The 25704-nt window shown below is 48.6% G+C and overlaps 2 protein-coding genes across 2 annotated transcripts; both read left to right on the top strand.

The window, feature by feature from the left end:
- The first annotated feature begins 2274 nt into the window (after positions 1 to 2274).
- Positions 2275 to 7165, top strand: KIAA2013 (KIAA2013 ortholog). Its single transcript, XM_050322390.1, has 3 exons — positions 2275 to 3276; positions 3921 to 4774; positions 6160 to 7165. The coding sequence occupies exons 1-3, from the start codon at positions 2310 to 2312 to the stop codon at positions 6184 to 6186; spliced, it is 1848 nt and encodes a 615-aa protein (XP_050178347.1). The 5' UTR covers positions 2275 to 2309; the 3' UTR covers positions 6187 to 7165.
- Positions 7166 to 9701: 2536 nt separating this feature from the next.
- On the top strand, positions 9702 to 14224 carry LOC126643759 (chymotrypsin-like elastase family member 2A). Its single transcript, XM_050322375.1, has 8 exons — positions 9702 to 9744; positions 9951 to 10039; positions 10473 to 10570; positions 11493 to 11621; positions 12427 to 12563; positions 13291 to 13436; positions 13570 to 13722; positions 14207 to 14224. Exons 1-8 carry the CDS (start codon positions 9702 to 9704, stop codon positions 14222 to 14224), a joined length of 813 nt encoding a protein of 270 aa, XP_050178332.1.
- Positions 14225 to 25704: the final 11480 nt, after the last annotated feature.

The following is a 25704-nucleotide window of genomic DNA, read 5'->3' as shown; positions in this document are numbered from 1 at the left end:
ACCTGCAGTGGTTTTGTTCCCTCCACTGACTGGTTTTCTCTGGCCGTACACAGGTCTTTAAGTCTTCTATCTATCTCTGTGGCCTTGTGCTGTGTTTTCTTGCTCTAGCCCTGATAACTTATCTAGGCATCTTTCTCTAGTTCATTCTGCCTCAACTTAAGAACAGGCAAATAATCCTGTTTTATAAAACTACACTTTTTTAACAAACATTTGCTTTAGGGTCACTTTTACAGTGCAGTGAGTGTAGGAGATGTAGGAAAATGCTTTAGAGCCTGAGGATCTACCACTGACACAGACCTTACATGAGGCCTGTCAGCAAACCAGCTCTTTAAATTAACAGAAATCACAGATATCACAGGATCTGGATTTTCAAACAAAACCAAGAAGGTATGTTCTTAGAGGAGAAAAAATAAAGCACACCAGAAAGGCCAGACTGTAGCTAATGAATATTCTCTGTGCTTCATAACAGCATCATCCCAAAGAACTCCCACTACTATTTGTTCGCTGGGAATATTCTTGGGTATGTTCAAAGCACTTTTCCTTCCATTCCCTCTCCCCAAAGTAGTAATTCTCTCATAATTACCAGGCAAACAGAATGGTCCTCATGCTCAAGTGATGTGCTACAGTGCAACAACCCAAGGAAATATTAGTTCTCTCTGAAACAGTGATTTCAGGAAACTTCTTTTTCCCTAAATAAAAATAAATAATTAATTTTTAAAAAAAGAAAAATATTAAGAAAACAGACTTTCACTTTAGATTTCTTCAGTACTTTGCAGGCCCTGATAAATCTGTAGCAGCTTCAACACTTTAAGCCAGGACCCACAGCAAAGATGTTCAGTACGTCCCCTTCAGACCTCAGACTGAGAGCTGGGACTCAAGACAGGGTTTCAAAACTGCAAGTCTCTCATTTTGAAGAAGTTAAATCTCTCCAGGCTGAAATGAAAGCGGTTTTGCACACTGGAAATCATGAATGCCTCATTGTTTGTGCCGCTGTGCCCAGCCTGTCGCTGTGTGTGACAGCTCTGTTTGCATTCTGCAGCTCTGCCAGCTCAGCGAGCACATTTCGTTTCCCCCCTCTGTGTTTGCACTGCTCTGTGCTCTCGGGCTGCAGTCGGTGCCTGTCTTTTTAAGCAGAGCCAGCTGCCAGTGCAGATGTTCCATGAGTACGTGCAACACGTGCTCCAGGCGGAGCAGCAACTTCCCAAAAACTGGAAGGCTCAGAGCTCCGCTTTTTTTTTTGTGCAGCCTCAAAACACAGCGGGGCTTCTGAGGCAGCACCAGCCCCACCGAAACCTCTCACCCACCCTTTTGGGATTCCAGTGCCCCTCCCAAAATCAAACAGGATTTTGCGGGAATATTCATTTCCATTCATTCAAACATTCATTAAAATACTCATTTGCAGGAATAAATGAAGAAAGTGTCTCCTCCGTTCCCTTCACCGAGCTGGTTCACTGGCTCGACCCGGTCGGGAATTTCACACTTTTAAGTCACAGCGTTTGTCTGACTTGCTCGAAACTGCGTGTCTTCTTGTGCCTCCGGAGCGCTGCGCGGGATGAAAAAGCTTTCCCGTGCTCATCTCAGTCACATCGCAAAGTTCGTTCCTCTATTTACTGCGGGGTGTGACAGAACATGACTCGCTTTCCCGCACGGTCTCTGCCGCGGTAACGGCAGTGAATGACACTGGAATGACGGAAATCCCCTCCAGGCCTTTTCCATCGGTGCAGTGACCCGGGCGGAGACAGAGCACAGAACATCAAACCCTGGGCTGGAGCTGCCCGAGGACACCCGCGGATATCGCACCGGGAGCGGGGCAGGCGGGGGAAATCCGGGATCGGGGGACACCCGGAGCCGGGAAGGGTTCCCGGTGCCGAGGGGCTCCAGGAGCCGGGGGGGTCCCAGTGCTGGGAGGGGGTCCGGGAGCCAGGAGGGCTCAGGGCCGGGAGGGGGGATTGTCCCGGAGCCGGGGAGGGGTCCGGGTGCCAGGAGGGGTTGGTGTCGGGGGGTTCCCGGTGCCGGGGGGTCCCGGTATCGGGGGGATTGTCCCGGTGTCGGGGGGGGTCCCGGTATCGGGGGGACTGTCCCGGTGCCGGGGGGACTGTCCCGGTGTCGGGGGGGAGGGTCCCGGTCCCGGTGTTCGGGGGGTCCCGGCGGGGCCGGCCCGGCTCCCTCTCCCTCCCCGCCCTCCCCGAGTGGGCGGTGCAGCGCGGCCGTCGCAAAAGCGCCGCGAAAGCGCCGCCAAGCGCGGTGGTGGCGGTGATGGCGGCCTAGGCCCGGTGCGGCGGGGCCGGCGCTCCCCGCCGGGGCTCCCCATGTGGCTGCAGCAGCGCCTCAAGGGGCTGCCGGGGCTGCTCTCCAGCAGCTGGGCGCGGCGCCTGCTGCTGCTGCTGGCGGTGCTGCTGGTCGCCTACTGGTACCTGCTGGCGGGGCGGGCGCGGGGCGCGGGGCGCGGGGCCGAGCCGGGCGGGGCGGCCGCGCTGTGCCTGCGGGCGGCCGAGGGCGCCTGGCGGGCTCAGACCCAGCGCGGGGATGCGCTGCCGCTGCCCGGGGACGCGGCGGGGGGCGAGGGCACGGCGGGGCCGGCGCTGGCGGGTAACGGGTGGCTGCTGCTCGATGTGGCGGCGGGGCGGCTGTGGGTGAGGCCGGCGGGGGCCGCGGCGGGCCCGGCGCTCGCCACCGAGTACCCGGCGCTGGTTCGGCTGCGGGTGCCGGGCGGGCGCGGCGAGGCGCGGGCGGCGCTGGCGGCGCTGCGGGACGGGGCGGTGCGGGCCGTGCGGTGCGTTCACGTCGGGCCGGGCTCCGGGCCCGGGGACTGCGTGACGGTGCGGGAGGACGTGGTGGCACACCGGGGCCGCCCGCACCTCTACCTGCAGCGCCTCCGCATCGCCAACCCCACCGACAGGGTGGTCGCCTTCGAGGCCGCCTCCTCGCCCCCCGCGCCCGGCGGGCGGTTCTCCAGCAGCCTGGAGAAGGCGGGGGAGCGGCAGTTCGTGCTCTCCTCGGGCCGCCTGGCGCTGCCCGGCGGAAACAAGGCGGTGCTGGTGGTGGTGGCGGCCCAGAAGCTCGCGAGCCGCCTGCAGGTCGCGCCCAAGTCGCACTTCGACGAGACGGTGCTGTCCGTGGTGCACACCTCGGAGCCCACCGAGCCCGCCCGGCTGGAGGAGACCCTCGGCAGGCTGAGGGAGGCGGCCAGGAAAGAGATGCTGGAGGTGATGCAGATGGGGGTGGAAGATCTTTTCCAGGAGCACCAGCAGACCTGGTCTGACCTGTTCATTTCAGGTGAGGAAGGTGATGGCTCGGCTTCCACGGGGTTGGTTTAGAGAGCAGCTGAAAGCTCAGGTTGCTGTAAGGGCTCCAGGGGCTTCTTCCTCAGGGGTTGTGGGACAGTGAAACAGTTTGGAATCCAGCATGCTTTATCAAGTGGAGGACACCTGACTGCGCTAAGGAAGCGATGGAAGAACATTTCTGATCATAGCTCTGGGTGTGCTGCCTTGCATGGCTTCAGGAGCTTCACTGATTTGTCAGCTGGAAATAGAGCTGACCTTTAGTGACAGTAAAAAGACAGATTTCTGCATGGGAGTTAAGGACAGTCCTTAACAGGACAAAGATGGTTTTTCCTAAGATTTCAAAGGTGGTTTTTTGTAAGATTTTAATGGCCTTGCTGCTCAAGTAATGCAGAACTTGCTATTTTACAGCCCGTGGAAAGAGATGTTCCTTTGACAGGCCATTCTTGCAGAGTCACGGTGACATCTGTGTGTGAGAGTAGCTTGGCTTTCCAACTCCAAGTAGCAGAGAGAGTGATTTGTTCTTCTTAGACAAATACAAGGAAGCATTTCACTTTGTGGACAAAGGTTTAGTAGATGTCATAAACAATTTGGTCTTCCTTTCCTCCCGGTTAATGCCTTGTTTTCCTTTTGTTCCAGGGATTGAAATGAGGAAGATCACAGATGCTCACACCCCATCCAGCGAGACTGTCAACATGACCCTCTACTACGTGCTGTCCACCGTGCCAGCCCCCCTGCTGGACCCCCTGCTCAGTGCTGAGGACAGGGAGAGGATGGAGGGCAGCCTGAACTACGCCGACCACTGCTTCAGCGGCCACGCCACCATGCACGCCCAGAACCTGTGGCCAGCCAGGCTCACCAGCGTCCCCCAGATCCTGCAGCTCTCAGACCTGTGGAAGCTCACCCTCCAGAAGCGGGGCTGCAAGGGCCTGCTGGCAGCCGGAGTGCACGGGCTCATGCAGGGCATGGTGCTGAGCTTCGGGGGGCTGCAGTTCACCGAGAACCACCTGCAGTTCCAGGCCGACCCCGACGTGCTTCACAACAGCTACTCCTTGCGGGGCATCCGTTACAACAAGGACCTGATCAACCTGGCCGTGCTGCTGGACGCCGAGGGGAAGCCCTTCCTGCACGTGTCGGTGAAGCTGCAGGAGAAGCCAGTGAGGCTGTACGCCTGCGAGGCGGGCTGCATGAACGAGCCCGTGGAGCTCACCTCGGAGGCGCGGGGTCACACCTTCCCCATCATGGTCACCCAGCCCATCACGCCCCTGCTCTACATATCCACAGACCTGGTCCACCTGCAGGACCTGAGACACACACTCCACCTAAAAGCTATCCTGGCTCACGAGGAGCACATGGCCAAGCAATACCCGGGCTTGCCCTTCCTCTTCTGGTTCAGTGTGGCCTCCTTAATCACTTTGTTTCACTTGTTTCTGTTCAAACTCATCTACAACGAATATTGTGGGCCTGGAGCCAAGCCTCTCTTCAGGAGTAAGGTATAAGGCTGCTGCTTTTGGCTGCTGTCCACTGAGTGTTGTCAGCCTGGTGTTCTGTCAGCTGTGCCTGGGCAGGGTCTGTCTTGGACCGTGAGGATTTTCAGTCTCTCTTGCAGCAAGCAACCTGTGACCTCTTCTTGCAAGGGGGAGGATTAGGGCAGGGATTGGAGCAGCAGGGCTCACAAACATCTGTCCTGAGACATTTATAAGGCTGCAGGTGGAGGCAGACACAGCTTTCTGTCCTTTTCCCATGCATCATTGCTTGTTTCTAAGCCAGGAATGTCAGGAGATGATGTTTCCTGTTCTGCAATACCAGAAAGCTTGTGGGAGCTGCTGTGCTTGTCTGAAGTGCTGTGTGGAGATGTCACACCGGGTCTGAATGGGTGACATGTCACACAGCAACACCCAAATGCAGGTTGGCTTTCTGGCTTTTGGGACTCCTGGTCCATTTTCGTGGCTTTCCAGGCACTGTGCAGTCCTCCATCAAACCACATTTACCACCTTTGTTTGGGGGAGGTGCTGAGTTGGTGTTTCTCCCATTCAGACAAAATAAAGGAAAGTACTGAGTGCTTTTTACTGTGAGTTGGAGGCACAGCCTCAAGCTCTACTGCATCTCATTTGGGCGTAAAGAATTTATAATTCTTGGTTAGAGTTGCCTTAGGAAACTTAGTTGCTAGTAAAAACTAGAGAATAGAAGGTGAGTTCTGCTCTTAGTACTGGGACTTTCTGGCTATGTGTTGATACAGAGTAGAAATGCAAGACCAGACTGGATTTGCTGTGTGAGCTCCCTGTGGTGGTCAGAGGCTTCCCCTCCTAAGGGCTGAACAGAGTTAAATGTAGCTTGTGCTTTAAAAAAAAAAAAAAAAAAAGAAATTAAAAGGAAGTAGTTAAGTAGATCTGTCAGAAGAGAAGTTCTAGCTTTAGATTGCCCTGTTATTCCAAATGGTAAAAACAAATTCAGTTTTTGATAGCTAAGGCTGGACAGAAGGTACTGAACTAAACTGCGCAGTTGGTATGTAAGGGGTGTTTAAGGAGAGCTGGAAATTTCCCTGTCAGCTCCCTGGCTTTGTTGTGGTCTGAATACCCACCATCCAATGAAGGAAGGAGTGGGAGGTACTTGTGGCTGGACAAACTAACCTAGGAAGAGTTGGGATAGATGTGTGTGTCACACAACTGCAGTCACAAACCTCTGATCATGATCCCAACCTCAGTGCAAAAGGAGGAAGGGGTTGGGAGGTGGTGTCAGTTGTGCACACACCTGGAACGTGTCCCTGGAATTATGTAATTATGTCCTTCTCTCACTGTTTGTCTCTCTGGTTGCCTTTGTCATCTCCAAGACTTTGCCTTCTGCCTGTTCCCAAGTGACCTGTTGACCGTTGCTGCAGGTGACTGTCCCCGACTCTGCTCACTGAAATGCCCAGAAGCTTCACAGCCCCAGCCCAGGGCTGAGCCACCCCCCGGCCTGGACACTGCAGAGCCTGGAGCGACAGCAAACTCCGCTGCCTCGTCTTGGGTGGACCTGCTGAACAGGAAGGTGATGCACAACTTGATTCCAGAGCCAGGGCAGAAGTGGGAGCCAGCTGAAGCTCAGAGCCTCTGCAGCAGTGAGGTGGATGGTGGAATAACCCCCTGTTCCGTGAGTTGAATGGGAACATCCCCGTGTCCAAGTGAACTTAGTCCTGCTTTCAGCCTCTGTTTGCACAAGACATCTGACAATTTTGCAGCTGAGAACCAAGGACCTTTTGAAAGCAACAATCTTTTTGTGCCTTGCTATGACAGGAATCTGAGACTTGGAAGGTGTGGTGATTGAAGAGTTTATGCCAGAAGTTCATGTTAACAGATGTTTCCTTTTCCTTGTAAGCTGTTCAGTTCCCTAAGAGTAATCCATTTGGTGAAAATACTTGAAGATATACTAAGTTCTTTGATATTTTGATTTGGTTTTGTTTTGTTTTTCTTTTTTTTTTTTTTAATTCTACAGGAGAATAAAGAATGATGATTCCCTTCAGAGAGTTAACTAGAAAACCTTAGTGTAACTTCCTTTCTGGTATACATTTTTTAATTTATTGCTTGGGGGTGGGGGAGGATGTTGATAATTTTGCCTCCACTTCAGTAACAGTCCATTGATCTGTAGATATCTAAGTCCTGGTAACAGGTTTTTCAGCCTTCATGACTGTAGAGTGCAAAATCAATGTGCTGAAATTGTTTCCTGGATTTACCCTTGGAAATGCTGATCTGCAGGTTTCCTACTCTAAGCCTACTGAGACTTTATGCATTGATTTGTTTTGGCTAGGGGAGGGGGAAGACATCCCACTTTCTAGTGATTTAAAGGTTGTTTGGTTTTAAAATACCAAAGCTGTTGTTTCTAAATAAATATCTTTCAGTCTAATCTGATTGCTGAAGTGTGGTTGAGTTTCCTGTTGGTTTTATCTCTGTTCTCTCCTGTCCTTGCTCCCCACCCAGTTAAACAAGCAGAGCCTTTTGTTCCATCTGTATCCAGTATTGACTGCAAAACTGCTTGGATTGTGAGAGAATACAGTGTGGGAAATAACACAGAAATGGATCTAAGCTGGAAAGAGGAATTTGGAAGGCACAAGTAGAGCCAGAACCACACAGGGTTCCATTTCCCTGCTCGGTATAACTGCCCTGCAAGGGAATAAAGACAGGGAGGCAGCAGAGTCCGTGATAAATTGTACACATGTACATTGTGTCTGGAGGGAGATATTTGCTGTTCTGCTCTAACAGAACATACCAGAAGCTCCTGCTCTTTCCTCCTGCAGTTGCAGGAGCTGCTCAGCCTCTGTGGAACATCTGGCACGAAGATGATAAAGAGTTTCCAGGGTGCTGTTTCCCAGCCCCTGTGGTATCAGCAGGGGGCTGAGCCTTTTGATGTTCCCTGGCAGGACTGCCAGCAGTGTGATGGCCATGCAGTCCAAGAAAGACTATTTAGACTAGGCCTGGGAAAGATGGATAAGCAATCATTACATAAAACATGATGGAACAAAAAAAAAACAAAACAGTTTTGAGTGTGTTTTACATTAAATACGTTATGATTCTTATGAGTGCTCCCCCCCCATAACAAAAGAACTGATTCAGAATTCCCTCACAGAGGGAAAAAGAACATGGGTTTTTCCATTTACAGCATACAAGAGAGCAGAAGGTTATATTTGTGAACAGAAATGCTTAAAGAACTAAGCAAAATTCCATGTTTACAAGCACACAACAAACCAGGAAAATTTAAATAGCAATTGACCATCCAAAATTTATACTTTTAGTTGTAATTCAGTGAAGATGATGGTGGCATGGAAGTTAAACAGCATCATAAAATGTTGTTTAGCTTGTAAATTCAGACACTTCTAAGAAGAGAGCCAACTAATTAATGGGGAAAAAAAAATTAGAATCTCCATTCTGCACCCAGTTAATCCTGGTTTCTGCTTTTGTCAGATAATAAATACAAGATGCCAGAACAGGCTTTGGTTGATCCAATTTGCAATTCAGAATGTGGCTTTTTTTCAGGGCTATTGTCTGGGTAGGAAAATACATTCTTGAGAGGCAGACAAAACAGCTAAGCATTCTGTCCTTCTGCCTTCCACATGTGTGCTCCAGGCATCCTTCACCCCAAGCAGTGCTCCATGGAAGCCGTGGAAATCAGGGATTCTGCTGCTTGGTAATCCTGCTGTTAAACAACACATTTATTTCAGGATTTTCGAGCCCCTGGTTTGGTCTGTGTTTGTGAGATTCGTTTCCATTCTGGGAACTTTGCTCCCTAGGTGTGACCCGGCTTGTGGGCTGGAGATGTTTGGGTTTTAAATAACCAGCAACAGTTTTTCAAGGGTTGGTTGGTGGATGGAAATGTGAGAGAGGATGGGAAAATTGCTGGAGCAGAAGATAAAAAGGAGGAAAGAGCCAAAGGTAAGTGTTGATACCAAGTCACTGATCTCAAATGTCAATAATGAATCACAGAATAAATTGAATTGGAAGGGACCCACAAGGGTCATCGAATCCAACTCTTAGCCCTGCACAGGACCATCCCCAAGAGTCACACCCTGTGCCTGAGAGCAGAATTAGGACATTTCCTCCTGTGGCAGCAGCTCTGGAGGGCTGTAAATGCCTGCTCTTGCTGCTTTGTCCTCAGTGGAAATGCTTTACTCTTTTCCACAGCCAAACTCACACTGTTCTGTCCCAGGTCTCCCTGCTTTGGGGAGTAAATGCTGCAGGAATTCTGTTCTCCCCCAGGGCTGTGCCACTGACCTCACAAAGAGGAAAAGGGATGAAGTCTGAGTCACCCCCCTGCACCAGGTTTTCTCCATCGTCCTGGACAGCTGGTTCTTTGTAGGGCTCCAAACACGGTCCACTTCAAAGTGATCAGTCTGGTTTATTGAAGAAGTCTGGTGAGCTGAGCATAGGAAACTTGATCTGGAAAAGGAGACAAGATACGGCTTTTCAGCCAGTACAGAGTGGCAGATGCCATTCACTCACAAAAAAAGTAAAAAAAAAAACCCAAATCAGAACAAAATAAAATTTCAAGCAATCACAGAATTGGCCCTCTAGAGATCAACTAATCCAACCATGCTGACATGTCTGAATTTATCAGTGTCTGAATATATCAGACACTTACTGCTGACAGATCACCAAGTGTTAAAAAAATTCATTTCACCTTTTCCTCCTGAGAACACCTTTGTGATGAACTTTCAAGGCAATGGAAATGCAAACAGCTGCTAGAGATAATAAGCAGCTAATTTGGAATTCTTTTTAACCAAGCTGTTGATACAGCCTGGCTCCAAGGTCTACCTAAACAGAGATTTTTTAGCAACTTGTGTATATAAAAAATTATCCCACAATTACACGAGTTTTCCACTTACCCAGAGATAAAGGACACCCTATAAAAGGGCTTGTGGAGGGGAGCCTGCAGCACCCAGGAACCAGCACCATGCTTGCAGTGCTTTCTGCTGTGTTGACTCTGGCAGCTGCAGGTATGTGTCCAATTTCTGCTTTAGTTCTAAAGGAAAAAGTTAATTAAAATCTAGAAGCAACTTCCCTTTCTTAGAGGAAGTAGAGCAACGAAGCAGAAAGAGAGACAGCATAGGCAGTTCATGATGGTAACCAGGGGTTGGGCTGTGCCACATCTTCAATTTTACACTACTTTTAAACCACAAATCCTGGTTTGTATGTCTTCCAGCCTTTGGCTGCGGGGTTCCTGCCTACCCACCTCTCGTGTCAAGAGTTGTTGGAGGGGAAAATGCAAGGCCCTACAGCTGGCCCTGGCAGGTTGGTCGTTCTGTGCTTTCCCTGGGGCTGTTGGGGCTGTGCCACCCTCACTCAGCACAGCTGAACAAAATCACCTCTTTCATTTCCTTTGATGCATCTTGCCTGCCATGAGTTAGGTGTTGACTATTCCATCCTGATCAACCCCAAAGCTTCCAGTCTTTTTAAGAGAACTCCCCACCTCTTGCTGGCTATGCAGGTTTTCATTTCCAGTCAAGTAGGCTTGGCTATTTAAACCAAGATACCTTTAAAACCTCAAGCTCTTGGATGATTTGGAAGGATGGGAAGCTTTCCTGTGGCCAGGAGTTGGAAGCTTGTTGCTCCAAAGCCTTCCACCATCTTCCAGCAGCAAGTTGTGTGCTGGGTGCAGGAACAAAGTGCAAGAATGAAAAATCAGTGACAAAAATCTGAGCCTCACTGGGTTCCTCCATCCCAGGCCTCCCTGCAATACTATTCCAGTGGCAAGTGGCGTCACACCTGTGGAGGAACCCTCATTGCCACCAACTGGGTGCTGACAGCTGCTCACTGCATCAGGTAAGAAATGGAGCTAAAGCTGCACCCAGGTGAGCAGACAGAGCTGGAGCAAAACCACATCAGTGCCAGTTCTCCCTTCCTCAGTTAAGGGCTCTGAGTTTCAGATCATACGTTTTGATTATAACCAATAAGTCAGAAGAAGAATGACACCTTTTCATTTTCTTAAAATGGAAGTAAAAGGCAACCCCCCCTCACAATAATATTATGATTCAGTTATTGTATTATATACTCATTTTCTGTAAATAATTACAGACATCCTGATGTTTTCAAGTTGCTATTAAAATCCAGCCTGTGTTGCCTGTTTCTGTAATATATATGTCAGTGAGATTCACAGATTAACTAATCAGTCCAATCCCTGAAGAAATAATCACAAGTGTTTTGAATGCACCAGTCATTTTCAGTAAACTCTTCATGTTATGGGACAGCATAACAAAAAAATGACCAGGTTCAGCTGTGTCCTTTCACCATCAAAACTGTTTCCCCATTTTGCTTTGGGAGTATGTGGTTGTTGGAAAACTCTGCTGTAGAAAATGTCCTAATAAGAAATATGAAGGATTGTCTGAATGTTATTATTATAAATTCTACCTATTATATCTGTCACATGGTTGTTTATTAGTGAAGCTGTTTATGGCTGTCAAAAAAGTCCAAACTGTTTATGGTGTTGAAGAACACGAGCTGAATCCTGCAAAGACTGGAGGCACCTTCAGTTTGTTAACGAAGCCCTGAGCAGGAGCTGACAGGATGGCTCAGAGATGAAATTATTATTAAGCCTAGAAGGGTGATTAACAAATCCCTGGCTCAGCTCCAGGCACTTCAGGGGAGGTCACAGTCAGGGATATTCTTATGGAGTCTCTCAGGTGGCAAAGCTGCAGCAGCCTGAGCAGCAGCTGCCTCACTGAGTGTTGATCCTTTCCCTGCCCAGTTCTTCTCGGACATACCGAGTGTTTCTCGGGAAGTACAACCTGGCAGCTGAGGAGAAAGGATCCATTGCAGCTTCTCCTGAGAAGATCATTGTCCATGAGGACTGGGATTCAGAGAGCGTTGCAAATGGGTAAGTTGGGGGCAGGAATTTTGGCAGTTTTTAGGCGCAGGGCAAAAATCAAACTGCCTGAATCCCACCCACCTGGAATTGTGGCAGCATAAACACCCAGAGCCTCCTGCTACACCTTGCTCATAGATGAGAGTTGAGCCTCCAGTTGATACTTTTCCCCACTCAAGAGAACACAAAGCAATTAACAATATTAATTTTTGATTGATTAATTGAGTTTTCGGGTGCCATTTTACATCTCCATGCTTGGGTGGGAAGAAGTTCTGTGCAATGATATCATTTGTACAGTGGAAGGGAACAAAATGCTTTATACAACACTCTTTGGAGCCCTCCTACAAACACCCCAGACACAGTATTATTGATGAGTGGCATTAATATCTGTGATATCTGATAATTAATATTCTTGCTGGAGGACCCCCATGACCTGCTGCAGGGTAAGGCATTAGCAGAGAAATCCCCTCAGTTCCAGGCCTATGGGGTGAGTCCTAACACATGCTTGGTTTAGGGGGAAAAAAACCCTATTAAAGACAATTTTTCCAGCAGGAAAGTGGACAGTTGTGCAGGAAATATCCCTCCAGTCTGGGATATATTCTAGAAATATCCAGAAATGGATTTCCCCACTGCTTTAGGAGTGCAGGCATCTTTACTGCCCATTCACTGGCCTCCTTGCTCCCTTTCTTCTCTTTGGAATGGGCCAGGCGCTGTGTAATAACTCAATATTCCTGCTGTTGTGTCTTGATCCATTAGCAAACCTTTTTCCCCCTCCCTTTTCCCTCCCCCACTCTCCAACACGTGTGTGTGACCGCAGGTACGACATCGCTTTGATCAAACTCTCCGAGCACGTCCCCTTGAGCGACCAGATCCAGCTGGCCTGTCTGCCCCCTGCCCAGAGCATCCTGGCCTCCAACACTGCCTGCTACGTCACAGGCTGGGGGAGACTGCAGAGTGAGTGCCTCTACATTGCCAAAACTCTGGGATTATGAAAAAAAAAATCAACTTTCAGAAGCGCCTTCTCCTCTGAGATGGGCAAAAAAGGCTGTCGATGGTGCTGGAGATCCCCTCAGACTCAGTGTGGTGAGGTAGTTTATCATATCAGCCCCCACTTTGCTCACACAAGATGATTTTTTCACTGCCTTTCAAGTTTGTTTTGCTTGGGACAGGCTGGTGATGCACCAGAGGGGCCTTTACTGAGCTTTTAGGAGCTACTGTAGCACAAATGTTAAGTGTGCAGACGGGGGCTTTTGCTGTTCCCAACACACCTGCTGAGTGTCTGAAAAGACACGTGAGGGAACTGATGTGAAGTGGGGAAAATCTCAGAGACTTCAGCAGAAGTGTCAGGAGGAAACCTCAGAGGCTTCAGCTCAGCTCAGGAGGCAATTCCTAGAGGGATAAGTAAATTGCAAGCTCCTGAACAAGGAGCAGCCCTTTATTTCTTTAACAGTGAGAACATTTTTTAATGGAATGCAAATTCTGAGTAAGTTAAGGACTTTTTTTTTTTCCTATATGAAAGAATGGAGCTAAGAAATGGATTATTCAATTTTCCCTTTAATTCAGCCCCTGTGGAGTGTCTTACCTGGAGGGATGAGATCCTGGGGGAAACTAAACAGTGCAGTTTTGCTCTTGCTCCAGTGCCAGGTGATATCCTGACTCCTCTATTTCTGCTCCCTCCTAGCAAATGGGCCTCTTCCTGACGACCTGCAGCAAGGCCTTCTGCTGGTGGTGGATTATGAGACCTGCTCCCAGCCTTCCTGGTGGGGAAAGACAGTGAAACCCACCATGGTCTGTGCTGGTGGGGATGGAATCATCTCCAGCTGCAACGTGAGTGCAGAGAACACCCCGCTCAGGGTGTTCAGACACAAACAGGCCTGATGGGAGGGAAAACAAAATAAACAAAACACAGAGGAGCTGTTCACACTACAACTGCCACTGACTGTGTTCCCCTTCCTCCCAGGGGGACTCTGGTGGCCCACTGAACTGCCAAGGGGCTGATGGCAGGTGGGAGGTGCACGGCATCGTCAGCTTTGGCTCTTCCTTGGGCTGCAACTACTACCACAAGCCCTCTGTCTTCACCAGGGTCTCTGCCTACAACAGCTGGATCGAGCAGGTGAGGCTCTGGGTGCTCCTGGAGGACTGGGACACTTGGATTTGCTGAGGTTCTCCCTGACTGGGATTTCTGCCCCCTGCTCAGCCAGCTGGATCACTGTTGGTTCAGCCCTAACCAGCCAAAAGTATCCTCTTCTTAAATAGTTCTCCAAATTACTGTCACTTTTAATTAAGAATTGATAGTAGGAATGCATTTTCCCTGTATCCTAGAGCTGTGTTTGTAGACATAGAGATTTTACTGTAGATTTCAGAAGTGATTACACAAATTTGCCTTCACCAATACACTGACTGTTGCAGTTGCATCCTAGAAGGCAGCACGTGCTGTTTAAGTCTGGAATATCAAGTGTTTTAAAATATTACATAACATTTGAGAACAGCAATCCTATTTCAGTTATTTAAATCCTGCATCTTGGATGCAATACCCACTATTCACAAATTCCCGGGTCTCGTGATCTGATTTTTCACTTGTTTTACATTTTTTATAGGTTATGGCAAACAACTAATCCAAGGAGAACTGAATGAGAGAGACACCAAGAAGGGAAACAGTTTGAACAAAGTCATAATCACGACACCTTTGATCACAAAGAACCGGGAAATGACGCTTTTAACAGCACGAGAATTAAACCCAACGGTAACGCAATAAACAGTGGTTTTTGCAAGATGAAAACAAAACGTGTGTCCCTGTCACTCCTTCCTGAGTCCTGGCAATCCAAATGTATCTGGGGACAATGCTGGAGATTTTTCACAGCCTGTCCCTGCAGAGGGTGGGCAGTGGGAAGAGTCAGAGCATCCCCAAACAGGGGGAGGGGGGAAGGGAGGCTCTGCAGGGCTGGAGGCAGGAGGGAGCTGGGGGACCCCCGAGGCTCCAAGAGGGACTTTCCAGAGCCAGCGTGACAATGCCCAGCAGGAAAGGAGCACAGGGGCCAGCAGGTCCATGCAGGTGAGTGTGGGGTCACTGCCAAAGGCTTTTGGAGAGGTTTGAACAGCCTGGGATCTCGGGATCTGGGAAGGAGAAGGGCAGGATCCAGCTGTGAGCACAGATCATGGCCCTGTTGTTCATTTTGAAGTCATTCAGGTGCCAGTGAAGAGCTGGGAATGGTCACAGTCGGTCCCCACACAGGGGATTTTTTTGCAAAGCATGAGCAGAACCATCACTTTTAGCCTGGTGTTAAATTAAAGCCCCTATTTGTATCTCTCTCATTGTAATAGGCAGCAGAAAATCAAGGTGGAATTGTGTTTTTCTTCTCCCCTCGGCACATATTTAAGAGTAAAACAAATAATGAGACTAAACAAGAGTAAAACAAATGATTAAAAACAGAGGGCAAGTGACCCAAAGGTAAAGAGTAAATAGAGTAAGGAAAAGGTTGGAAGATGGTTGTGAAAAAAGAAGTGCTCAGGGATACATTTTCCGGACTTGCAGTTCCATTCAGTCAGACATTTTGCTGTCATCACCTTTGGACTGAAAATACATATATATTCTATTAAATTAATAAGAGAAAACAAGGCTGTATGTCATCTTTGGGGATAGCACTTTTATTGCTTTTTTCCTAATTTACAACCACTGGCCACTATTCTGCTGTGGGCAGCCCAGCAGGAACTTATTTTGCCTAAAACCAGCCTCTGATGAGAAATAATAGGATTTACTGGGTTTTATTTTCCTTATTAAAAGTGGAATTTCATCTATCTGAAGGAGTAGAAGATCTGAGGAGGGTTTCTTTCAATCACCTTTACCACGAGGACATTTGTTCTTTATCAGTGGAAATAAGAGTTGCCCGGTTTTTCAGGAGTCACCAGCTCCAGCACAGCATCCTGAGTTGTTTTCATGAGTATCACTAGTGTAAGACTGTAAATGGTGGACTAATAGTTCTCAAAATTAAAATCATTAGAGGTTGCTTTGCTGTGTGGAGCACAGATGTCAATTGTGTGCAGTGAAAGAGAGACAGAGAGGTAATCATGAAGCTCAAACAGTAAAAATTAAATGTGCTGATCCTTCAGTAAAAACTGAAACAATACTGAAATCTGATTAATTTCCCTTCTGAAATATTTAGACAATATCACGAGAACAACTGAGCTCATTTGAACATGTCACCAGAAATTATTCATTATCTGGAAATGCCTATTAAAAACAAATTCTCGGATTTTGATTAAAAAAGTTCAACAGTTCCACTTTCACTGGAATGAGTAGCCCATCTTTTCATGGCCTTCCTTAAGAGATACCACAAAGAATAAGACCTACAGCAAACTATTATATTGTCCATCATACTCACAGAAAATCCATTTATTTTCATTCACTGTGATTTTGTAGCTCAAGGAAACAGTCTCTTTACTACACCTTTTCTTTGAAAATTAATGTCAGGTGGAACAAAATATAATAAAATATGTTTTTCCAAAGGAGTCAGCTAAAGCAAACTCCTTGTACTTTGTTAAACATCGCTGCTTGATCCAGTCATGGATTCAGGAGCTGCAAGAAACACTCCAGGGATCAGGCACCACCACTGTTGGATTTTTAATTTTTTTTTTTTTAATTCTTTTTTTTCAGATGTTTTCCCTCCTCCAGCGCCGGCGGTAGAAAAACAGTTCAAAGGATTTTGGCAGTGTGCACAGTCTCCCTCTGCAGCCTCCTTGGAGCCATCTCTTTTGATTTGAGCAGCAGCTTGGAAAGGTGGAGGAGCACGGGGAGAGCCCTTCGGGAATTCACCTCCTGTGAAAACCTTTGGGCTGCTCAGCTCATCTCCCTCCTGCAGGAAGAAAGGCACAGCTGGTTGTTTCCAGCAGCAGGAACGAGGAACAGATCATCCCGTGCTCAGCTCCTGGGGGATTTAAACTCCCTCTGCACAGCAAGTGAAGCAGAGCTGTACTGCGAGAACTGCCAGTGCAAGAAGGAGAAAATCTCCATTTGTAGGTTTTACAGTGATGATTTAAGACACGAGATAAACATCTCAGGGGACGCTGAGGCCGGGCAGGTTCTGTCCAGAGTGATCTCTGAACTGCTGGAGCGTTTCAGGAGTCCCCACGAAGACCTCAAAGCCACGAGACACAACCCTGACTGGGCAGCTTTTAAACTCATCCTCCAAACGAGAGAAGCCGTGCTCAGAGCTCAGGCAGTGCCGGAGCACCCGAGCCTTCGATCCACGCTGCCTCAGCTCTTTGCCACCCTGAGCTATGCCATTGTCTCCTCAGAGACTGCTCACAGGTGCTGGGTGGATAATGCCAACCTCTCACTTCATTTCACCCATCACGAAGGAATCTCTTTGTTCTCCCCTGACTTTGTGTCCCTGGGAGCCTGGGGAAGGGGACTGAGCTTTGCACAGAGCTGTCTGCTGCAGGAGGGACAGCAAAAGCTCAGCAAGAGATCTCAGGAAATCCTCTCCACCATGAGCCTGAAGATCAGCCTGGTTGTGGTAGCCTGCCTCATTTACCCCATCGTCCTCCTGTCCTTCAAGCAAATGACAGACTGGATCCACAGCTACGCCAGGAACCTCAAGGAGAAGACAGAGGACTTGAGAAGGGAGAGGCGGCTGGCTGAGGACCTCTTGCACCAGATGCTGCCCAAATCTGTGGCCAAGCAGCTCAGAAAATGCCAAAAAGTCGAGGCAGAAAACTATGACCAGGTTAGCAAATGGAGAGGGTGCTGACACCCAGGGCAGAAAAGCACTCACCTGAAACAGCACCTACCTTGGCGCTGGTTTGAGGAACCTTTTGCACCCATGGTTGAGTGTGGATGGAAATCCAAATATTCCCAATGGAAAGAGCTGTGCAGTGTGCTGTGACTGGGGCTGCGGGGGAAGAAAGAGGTGCTCAAATGTCCAGAAGTGTAGCTTTAGATGTCAATGATCTTGTTCCATCTTCCTTGGGTTTCAGAGCCCACCCCTGAGGGGCAGCCAGCACCACAGGACCACGAGCACAGAGGAGCAAGAAATGAGTTTCCTTCTTGTAAAACGGGAAAAATAACAACAACAAAAAATTGCTGCTGTCAATGCTGAGTTGTTTAGCAGCTGTGCTGCCCAGCCCACAGCCCAAATCCTCAGGCTGCAGCACCTGCAGTTCTGTTCACACCTTTTTCACAGACACCCCCTTACTTTCAGCTGTGCAAAGCAATAATAAATGTCTGCATTTCATCTGTAGGTGTCATTATCAAAACAACAACCCGTAATTGCACAATTAATTATAATTCACAAGAGTCATGACATCAAAAGTAGCTGAACCGAGGCAGGGAGTGAAAAGGTGGCTGTTCTGGATTAATTGGTATTAGCAAGGATGATTTGAGTTTAAACATTGACACAGTTCAGACAACACAGAGAAGAAACACTTCATTCTTTGCCAACAGCTATAATGTATTTCCCTTCTTCAATTCAGTTATTATGGTTTCTCTTGTTCTTTCTTTTATAAATTTGACTTGTCTTAAAAAGTGAATTTCTCTCTAAATTACTTGATCATAACAACGCCAAACATCAATAGAAGAGACACAAACCCCAGTTAATATTTCCTAATTCAACAAGAGCAGAGACAGCAGATGAGATTTTATTTCGGTTTGTTTGGGTACCCAATTTTGATCCCTATCACAGTTTAAGTCACTTTAAAAGAAAAGTGAAACCCTACTTCTATAAGAAGTCTGTTGATCACTGCTCAGAAGATTGAAAGCACTTGCCTTTCTGTCTCCCATCTGGCATGAGGTACTCAGAGAAGTGCAGGTGATTAGAATAATTTTATCTGTCAAAGCAATAGGGAACATTCAGAACCAGAGCATGTTAATTTGGGATGTTATGTACTGAGCTGTGCAAGGCTGGCTCTACGTGCAGCAAATCCCCAAACTCTCTGCCACTGCTGCCTGGAGCCCTTGGCTTCCCCCTTTCCTTCTCCCCGTGACAGGTGACCATCTTTTTCTCGGACATCGTGGGGTTCACCAGCATTGCTGCCTCCTGCACCCCCCTGCAAGTGGTGGAGATGCTCAACAACCTGTACGTCTGCTTTGACACCAGGATCGACTCTTACGACGTGTACAAGGTGGGTACAGACCCAGGGACCAGGACTCTGGAGGCTGCTGAGACCTTTCTTACTCTGTTCCCCGGTGAATATCAAACACCCCAGGCCAGAATCCATGAAATCCAAGTCCTGCAGGGCCAGATTTTACTCCGATTTCCTTTTGAAAGGGAAGTTCGGTGTCTGCCCTTGATGACGTGTGCCCCTTCCCCTCAGGTGGAAACCATTGGGGATGCCTACATGGTGGTGAGCGGCCTTCCAGAGAGGAATGGCAGCAGACACGCTGATGAGATTGCCAAGATGTCCCTGGATCTGGTGGCCGCCGTGCGCCAGGTGGTGATCCCGCACATGCCCACGGGCAGGCTGGAGCTGCGGGCTGGGATACACACAGGTACAGGGGGCAGGGGAAGGCAGGAGGAAAAGGGAGCAGGGCATGCTCTGATGGTGTGAGGAGAAGGGAATTCTGCTCCTCTGGATGAGCCACTGCCTCTCCCCAGGAGCTCAGGGTGAGTGTTTCTCCCGGTTCCAGCAGGAACAAGTGGGGGGAAATGAGTTCTGCCTGTAACAGTGTGGAAAGGGCTGGGAAAAGATTTGCTATTGGGGAAGTGCATCTTCCCTAATACCAGCACCAATTAGCAAAGCTAATCAAATCGTGACTTCTCTCCTTAAGTAAATACTGTGCAGCCAGGCCCCAGATGCACTGAGTGTTCCCAATTCCCCTGAGGGCTCCCTGAGGATCCGGAGTGACCAGCAAAGGTCTCTGCATTTGACACCCCTGTGCATTTTTCCCCACATTTTTCTTACTGGGCTCTCTCTCTGCCTCGTGTCTTCTCAGGACCCTGCGTGGCTGGAGTTGTGGGGTACAAAATGCCTCGTTACTGCCTTTTTGGGGACACTGTGAACACGGCCTCCCGCATGGAATCCACCAGCCTGCGTAAGTGCCTGGGGCAGGATCCATCCCTCACCACCAGGCAGCCTCCCACCTGCACTCTGCCTCTCTAAAATACTGCTCTGAAAGGAAAACCCCCAACAACCCCTGGCATTTGGCATGGTCAAACTCCTGTGCAGGAGGAGGAGTGTTCTCTGGGGCACGTCCCAGGCCAGAGAAGTGATTACCATCAACCTAAAGAACCAGCACGTGGACAATCTGCCATCCCCACTGTCCCTGTAGATACAACAGTTATCGAATAAGCAAGAGAAACCCTCATAGATTCAGGTGGAGTCACATCCCTTATGGCAAAAGAGGAGGTGGAAACACGGGGCTGATGAATGCAGGAGGTCTCTGGGATTAGGGGAATCATTCACTTCTGCTCTGTTCTGGGTCCCAGCACAGAAGATCCACATCAGCTCTGCTACGTACGAAGCCCTGCTCGCAGATGATGCCTATGAAATTGAGCTGAGAGGAGAAATTGAAGTCAAGGTAACAACTTTTCTGTGACTTTGCAACAGCAAAGGCATTTAATGGGATAGCAAGGAGATGATAGGTTTGGCCATTGCTCTTCCGTGAATTGAAAGTCAAATTTTAACCGTGTCCCCAAGGTTACTTTGCTAATTCAGTTGGAAGTGGCTACACATTGCTCCTCATAATAGATGAAAAAGTGTCACTGTGTGCTTAGAAGTCCAGCTGCTGTGTCTGCACTTGCATGGAACCACATGAGCATGGCTAAAGGTGTCAGGTGGGACTCAGTAACAGGCACATGGGTTTAAAGCTGATTTTAAACCTTTAGCAAGACTGCCAGAAAGGCCAGCAAGGCCTTCCTCTGGACTGAAATATAAAAACTGCAGATAAACTACAGTTCTTTCCCCAAGGAGCTTCCACTTATGAGAGGAGGGGAGATAACAAATGCAGTACAGGGAGTAGCCCCTGCTCTGTTTCACATCCCATGGAAACAGTTGTTTTCTGCTCTCTCCATTTCTTGTCCCAGGGCAAAGGGAAAATGAAAACCTACTGGCTTCTTGGTAACAAGAACTACAGTGTCCAAAACGACAGCCTGGTGTGCCACTGGAATCCAGCAATCTCCAAGAAAAAGAAGATGGAAAGCAGCCAGGGATCTGTCCAACAAGTAAGGAGGTGGATTTTGGCAGGGTGAGACTTCCTAGGTAACAAGGCACTGGTCTGAGGGCTGGGACATGGGGAATTGCACCTTTGCCCTTCAGGCAGAGGGCTCTGCTGGGTGCAGATACAGCTCTAATGTGTGGTTTTGGCTGTCAACAGCCTGGTGTGGGAGCAGCATTGACTGCACAGAGCCCTGCCCTGTCCTGGGGTGAGCTGAGCACAGACACCCACTCCCAGAAGAGCTCCAGACCAGCCTGGAGCCCTGAGAGTGCCACCCGTGGAGTGAGCCAGAAGCAGAGGAACGGCTTTCAGCACAGCTCCCAACAGAGCCTCCAGGAGAACCTCCCTGCCCTGGGCTCACCTGCTCCAGGGGAAGGTGACCAAAGTGCCAATCCAGAGCACAGGGCACGTGGTATTAAAGCAACATGGAAAAATGAGCTGCTTCCAGGTTTTGTAGCTGAGATGTGACTGGATAAGAAGCGATTGGATTGCCCCTCTTTAAATAACGTTCTCTTTCTGTTCCTAGCCACAACTGACATTTTTAACTAGCATGTTAAATGGGAACCTAAAACACCAACAGAAATTTAGGAAGGTTTCACTAAACAAGGAGAAGCTACAGAAGTGCAGAGGGAGTTCCATCAGGAGCACGAGTGGTAGGTACAAGATGTACAGCAATGTGACTCCTTTCACTCGAGTAAAGCTATTTTAGATTTATATTTGTAAGTGAGGCAGATTCCAGAATCCATCATTGTCCAGATGTAGTGAAGGCATTTTCAGCCCCTGAGGCAGCTTATTCCAAGCTGGTCTGTCCAGCTCTCCAGGGAACTCCTGCTTACAAAATGTAACTGCAGAGAACAAGAGATGGAGTAGCAAAACCGATGAAAGAGAAGTTAATAACTTTTTGATCATTGTTTCAGAGGTACAGATGAAGTGAGAACAACATTAAGTTACTTCTATTAAGTCTCTGCAGCACTTTGTCTTTCCAGCTCTTCACTACAGAGGAACATCCTCTCCATAGGTGTATTTTTTTCTTGTCAGTCACCCAGGGGTTGGTGGTGAGGCAAAGGGGCTGTCCAGCTGTATGGAAGATTTTAGAAGGACAAGCTATTTCTCCCACCAAATTACATTTTGCTTTTCTTTCGTTGTTGGAGGAAAAGAGTCTCTGAAGTGACGATCAGAGGACAGTAAATTCCTCTTCTGTGACTCACAGAAATCAAAGCAAACTGAATTACTTCCTTATGCTGGCAATTAGTAACTCTGCACAGAGTTGAGTTCGTGTGTAAGAGGGTTGCACATATCATTAACCCCATCCTGGCAGTCACTCCTTTGAGCAGTTCCAGACTGAGGGAACTATTCTGATGGTTCTTCTCCCAGCTGACAGCTTCATGCAGAGCATTCCTACTGCATAAGGGAGAGACTTAGCAGATTAAAGGGCTTTCTAAAGGAAGCAAGGCAGTGCTTACTGTTTGCAAAGGCAACACAAAGATAAGTATTTAAGAGGAAGTTGAGCTTGAAAAGCTGTGATTGGTCTTGGTTTTTAATAATTTATTTTTTATTCTAAAATAAAGTAGCCTTATGAGCTTCAAAGGAAGCTGGTCAGGGTGTCTCTTTGTCATTCAGTTGGCTGAAAAACCTCACCTAAGCTGTCTCCTCACAGATTGAAAGCCAAGAGCTGCTCCTTTCAGTCAGCTCAGAGAAAGTGGCTGCAGGAGGGTCTGTGTGGCTCCAAACTCAGCCTGAGGTGGGGTAGGGCAACCTGCTCTCAGGGGCTGGGGTCTCTGAGGGTCAGCTGAAGAACTGCTTGGTCTTGTGGATAAACAAATCAAAATTGGGTGCTGAAATATTCGCAATAAATGTAAATGAGTATTTCTGCATGAGAAAGAATGGAACACAGAACTCCACTGCTTGAAGATGGTGGTGCTGGAGATGTGTGGAAGCTGCACCACACAGAGTTAAACAAACACACAATCCCATGTGCTCAAACCCACATGTATAAATCTTGGTTGATGCCCAGTACTGCCCATGAAAGGCTGGAATCTTTTCATCTGGTTCCTGTCAGCACCGAGCAAGCGGGATCAAATGTGGGAAAAAAAAAAACAGGAGGGGGGAGACAGAAATAAATGTGGTTGAAGAGCCACGACTTTCAAGTCAGAGCAGGAAAATGCCTCAGGTGCAGATATCCCCCCACAGCCAGGCATGAAAGGGACCCCACGGGGAGAGGGGCAGGGACAGCTGGGACCAAGGGGCAGCTCAGAGCCACAGCAGCCCCCCTGTGTCTCTAATTGTTATGAAAATCCTGGGTCAAGATCAGAGGCGAATTATTTGCATGGAAAATTGAGCCTGTTCTGATCTTCCTCTCTTCAGAGGCTTCAGTGTGGATTTCTAATTTAGAAAATAGCAGAAAATGGCCCTGTGTGCTCGGCAGAGGGCAATTAGTGTTCATTAACAAAACATGCTTTGGTTCAACTCCGAGCAGTCCCTCTCCAGAGGGGAAAGGGGAAGGGATGAGCTGCTTTCTGTGCTTGGGGCTGATGCTTTGATATGGTGGCTTGGCTTCCCAAGATTTTGGGGTTGTCTGTGCCTAACATACAGCAAGCCTTGGCCTGGGTGAGGGCTGGGGCTGTACCAGGTTGGCTGGCACCATGGAACTGAAAACCTGGCTCTGGATCAGACTAAAACAAAGTCTCGAGTTTCTGGTATCTCAGTGGATTTCAGTGCAGCCAAAGGCACGGAGATGTGCCTTTGGTTAGACAAGTCCTGCAGGGATAAGAGCAGTTTCCAGCTCTCAGTTTGACATACAGGTTCTCCACAGCCTTCCCCAGTGTCACTCCAATTAAACCTCATTTCCAGGAAGGTCATGTGGGTTATTTTATCCACGCTGCACCAGCCGTGTTTCTGAGTGACATGGGATGCAAAATGTGTAAAAGGACTGCACCGGTCCTTTCAGCAGGCAGAGAAACAAGACTCTGGTCCCCCGCAGGCTGTTCCCAGCTGGATCCTCCCAAGGGATCATCCAGCACTTCCCAGACCGGGCAGCAGGTGTCGGTGCAGGCCGATCACTGCAGCATTCCCAGCCCTCGCAGCATCCCTTGGGCCGCTGGGATAACAGCGGGCTGCGCTCGCACACAGACACGAGCAGGGACAGGAGGAGAAGGGAATGTCACTGAGCTGCCACAGCATTTACCCCTCCAGATGGAGAAGGAAAGAGGAGCTAAAAGGGCAAAAGGAGTCTTTGAAGATAAGGCATCAATGGGAACATGCCCTTGAAACCAGAGAGCAGGGAAAAAGGGAGGCAGATTAGTGGGATGAAATAGAAAACAGCACATGTTCTGGAGTATCTGTCAGCTGGTAGCTGGTCCTTGTTCCCAAACCCACTCTGGCAATGACTGTTCCCTACTCTCACGTATTTCAGGATAGCTGGGATGATCTTTAGGGTACAGGTGCAGAAATGGAAGCCAAAAACATGTTCAGGGTCAAGCACTTGTCTTGGTGAACATCTTGTTCAATGACCACTTCAACTTATTCCGTGATTAGTCAGGTAATAGTGAGTTATCAAACCTGTGGGCTCTGCACGGCTTCTCAGGGTGTTAAGGAGTTTGTTATTTAAGATGTGACAAAATGAGAGGGGGTTGGGAAGCTGGAAACAATAACAGTTCATTGAGATCAGTTTGACAAAGTTCTGGCTGGTAACATTTTAAAGATCCCGGATGATTCTGCCAGAGAAGAGAGCAAATCCAGCCCATTCAAGTGTTCACCCAGAATGGAGAAGTCTTGTCCCCAAAGTCCCTTTGTCCTTCCACCACCAACTGGTGTGCTCCCAGCACACACAGCCCTGCTGCCACTTCTGTTCTCATCCACGAGAGCCCAGCTGGAGCCAGGGGTTTGGCCTTTGGAGTATCCAGAAACACCAAGCACTTTGCACTCACCTTATGTGAGCCAGCAGTATTTTTAGTGCTCAGCTGAACGGTGGCAAGCTGGGCACTGCCCTGGCCAACAGCCTCCCCCCCTGCAGGGGCTGGGCCACTTCACAGTGACCCTGGCACACCCTGGGCTATCAGCCCTGGGGCTGCTGTTCTTTGCCTCATGTGCCTCTTTGCAGTTCTGCCCAGAAAAGGCTCCATGGACAAGTCAGGCCTGGATCTGGTGAGATCCCCAAGGGCTTTTTTGTGCCTTTCCCTGTTTATGCTTCAAGATGTGGTGCACTGGAGACTGCAGGGAGTGCATTAGCTGATCAGCTGACCTGCAGGTACAAGGAGCTGCTTAATTAGCTGGTTTAAAGGATCATAAGGGATGTGTGTGTCACTCCCAAGAGAGAAACATAAAGACAGCAGCTGCCTGAAAACAATTTTTCTTTTCTTGTTTGGAGAGTTCTTTAAAAACGTGGCTTTTTGTACTCTGCTAATTAAAAACAGCAGTTCAGGCTGGCATTGAGCTCAGTACAAGAGCTCACATATTCACATTCATGGAAACAGAAAAAGGCAGGAGCATAAAAAAGCCCGGTGATTTTGTGGAGTTTGTGTTCCTTGTCCTCATCGCACAGTAATTCCAATTTCCTCTGTAAGTGCTTTTGTTCTCAAAGCAGGTCACTGCTGCTCGTGCCCTTCAAGGGCAGCACAGCCAGATAGGAACTGACTTCACTGTGGGATCAGAACCAGTTTAACTCCTAGGCCAGTGCTCACCCAGTCAGACCCCAAAAGAGAGAGGATGGTGATCAAACAATTGTCCTGGGCAAACCAGGGGACACCAAATCCATTCACTGCACTTTTGGATGTCGTGTCCGGCTGCAGCCAGTCCAGAAAACGACAAGTTCTTTCTATTGCAAAGTCCTTGCAATACAGAGCAACTCCTGGAGGTTGGACCAGACCCACACAGCTTTGTGATGTGCAGCACCTGAGTGTCTGCCTCTGGAACCTTCCTGCCCCTGCCCAGCTCAGTGTGGGTCTGCCA

The sequence above is a fragment of the Myiozetetes cayanensis genome, unplaced genomic scaffold (assembly GCF_022539395.1).
Source record: "Myiozetetes cayanensis isolate MyiCay16 unplaced genomic scaffold, myiCay2020 scf28, whole genome shotgun sequence".
In the NCBI taxonomy this organism is placed as follows: domain Eukaryota; kingdom Metazoa; phylum Chordata; class Aves; order Passeriformes; family Tyrannidae; genus Myiozetetes; species Myiozetetes cayanensis.
This window is presented reverse-complemented; position numbering and strand designations above follow the sequence as displayed.

Excerpts from the sequence above, each read along its gene's own strand:
- KIAA2013 (XM_050322390.1), top strand. The coding sequence starts at position 2,310 with ATGTGGCTGCAGCAGCGCCTCAAGGGGCTGCCGGGGCTGCTCTCCAGC. Across the intron at positions 3,277-3,920 it reads GTCTGACCTGTTCATTTCAG|GGATTGAAATGAGGAAGATC; the intron begins GTGAGGAAGGTG and ends CTTTTGTTCCAG. Across the intron at positions 4,775-6,159 it reads AGCCTCTCTTCAGGAGTAAG|GTGACTGTCCCCGACTCTGC; the intron begins GTATAAGGCTGC and ends CCGTTGCTGCAG.
- LOC126643759 (XM_050322375.1), top strand. The coding sequence starts at position 9,702 with ATGCTTGCAGTGCTTTCTGCTGTGTTGACTCTGGCAGCTGCAG. Across the intron at positions 9,745-9,950 it reads GTTGACTCTGGCAGCTGCAG|CCTTTGGCTGCGGGGTTCCT; the intron begins GTATGTGTCCAA and ends TATGTCTTCCAG. Across the intron at positions 10,040-10,472 it reads CCTACAGCTGGCCCTGGCAG|GCCTCCCTGCAATACTATTC; the intron begins GTTGGTCGTTCT and ends CCTCCATCCCAG.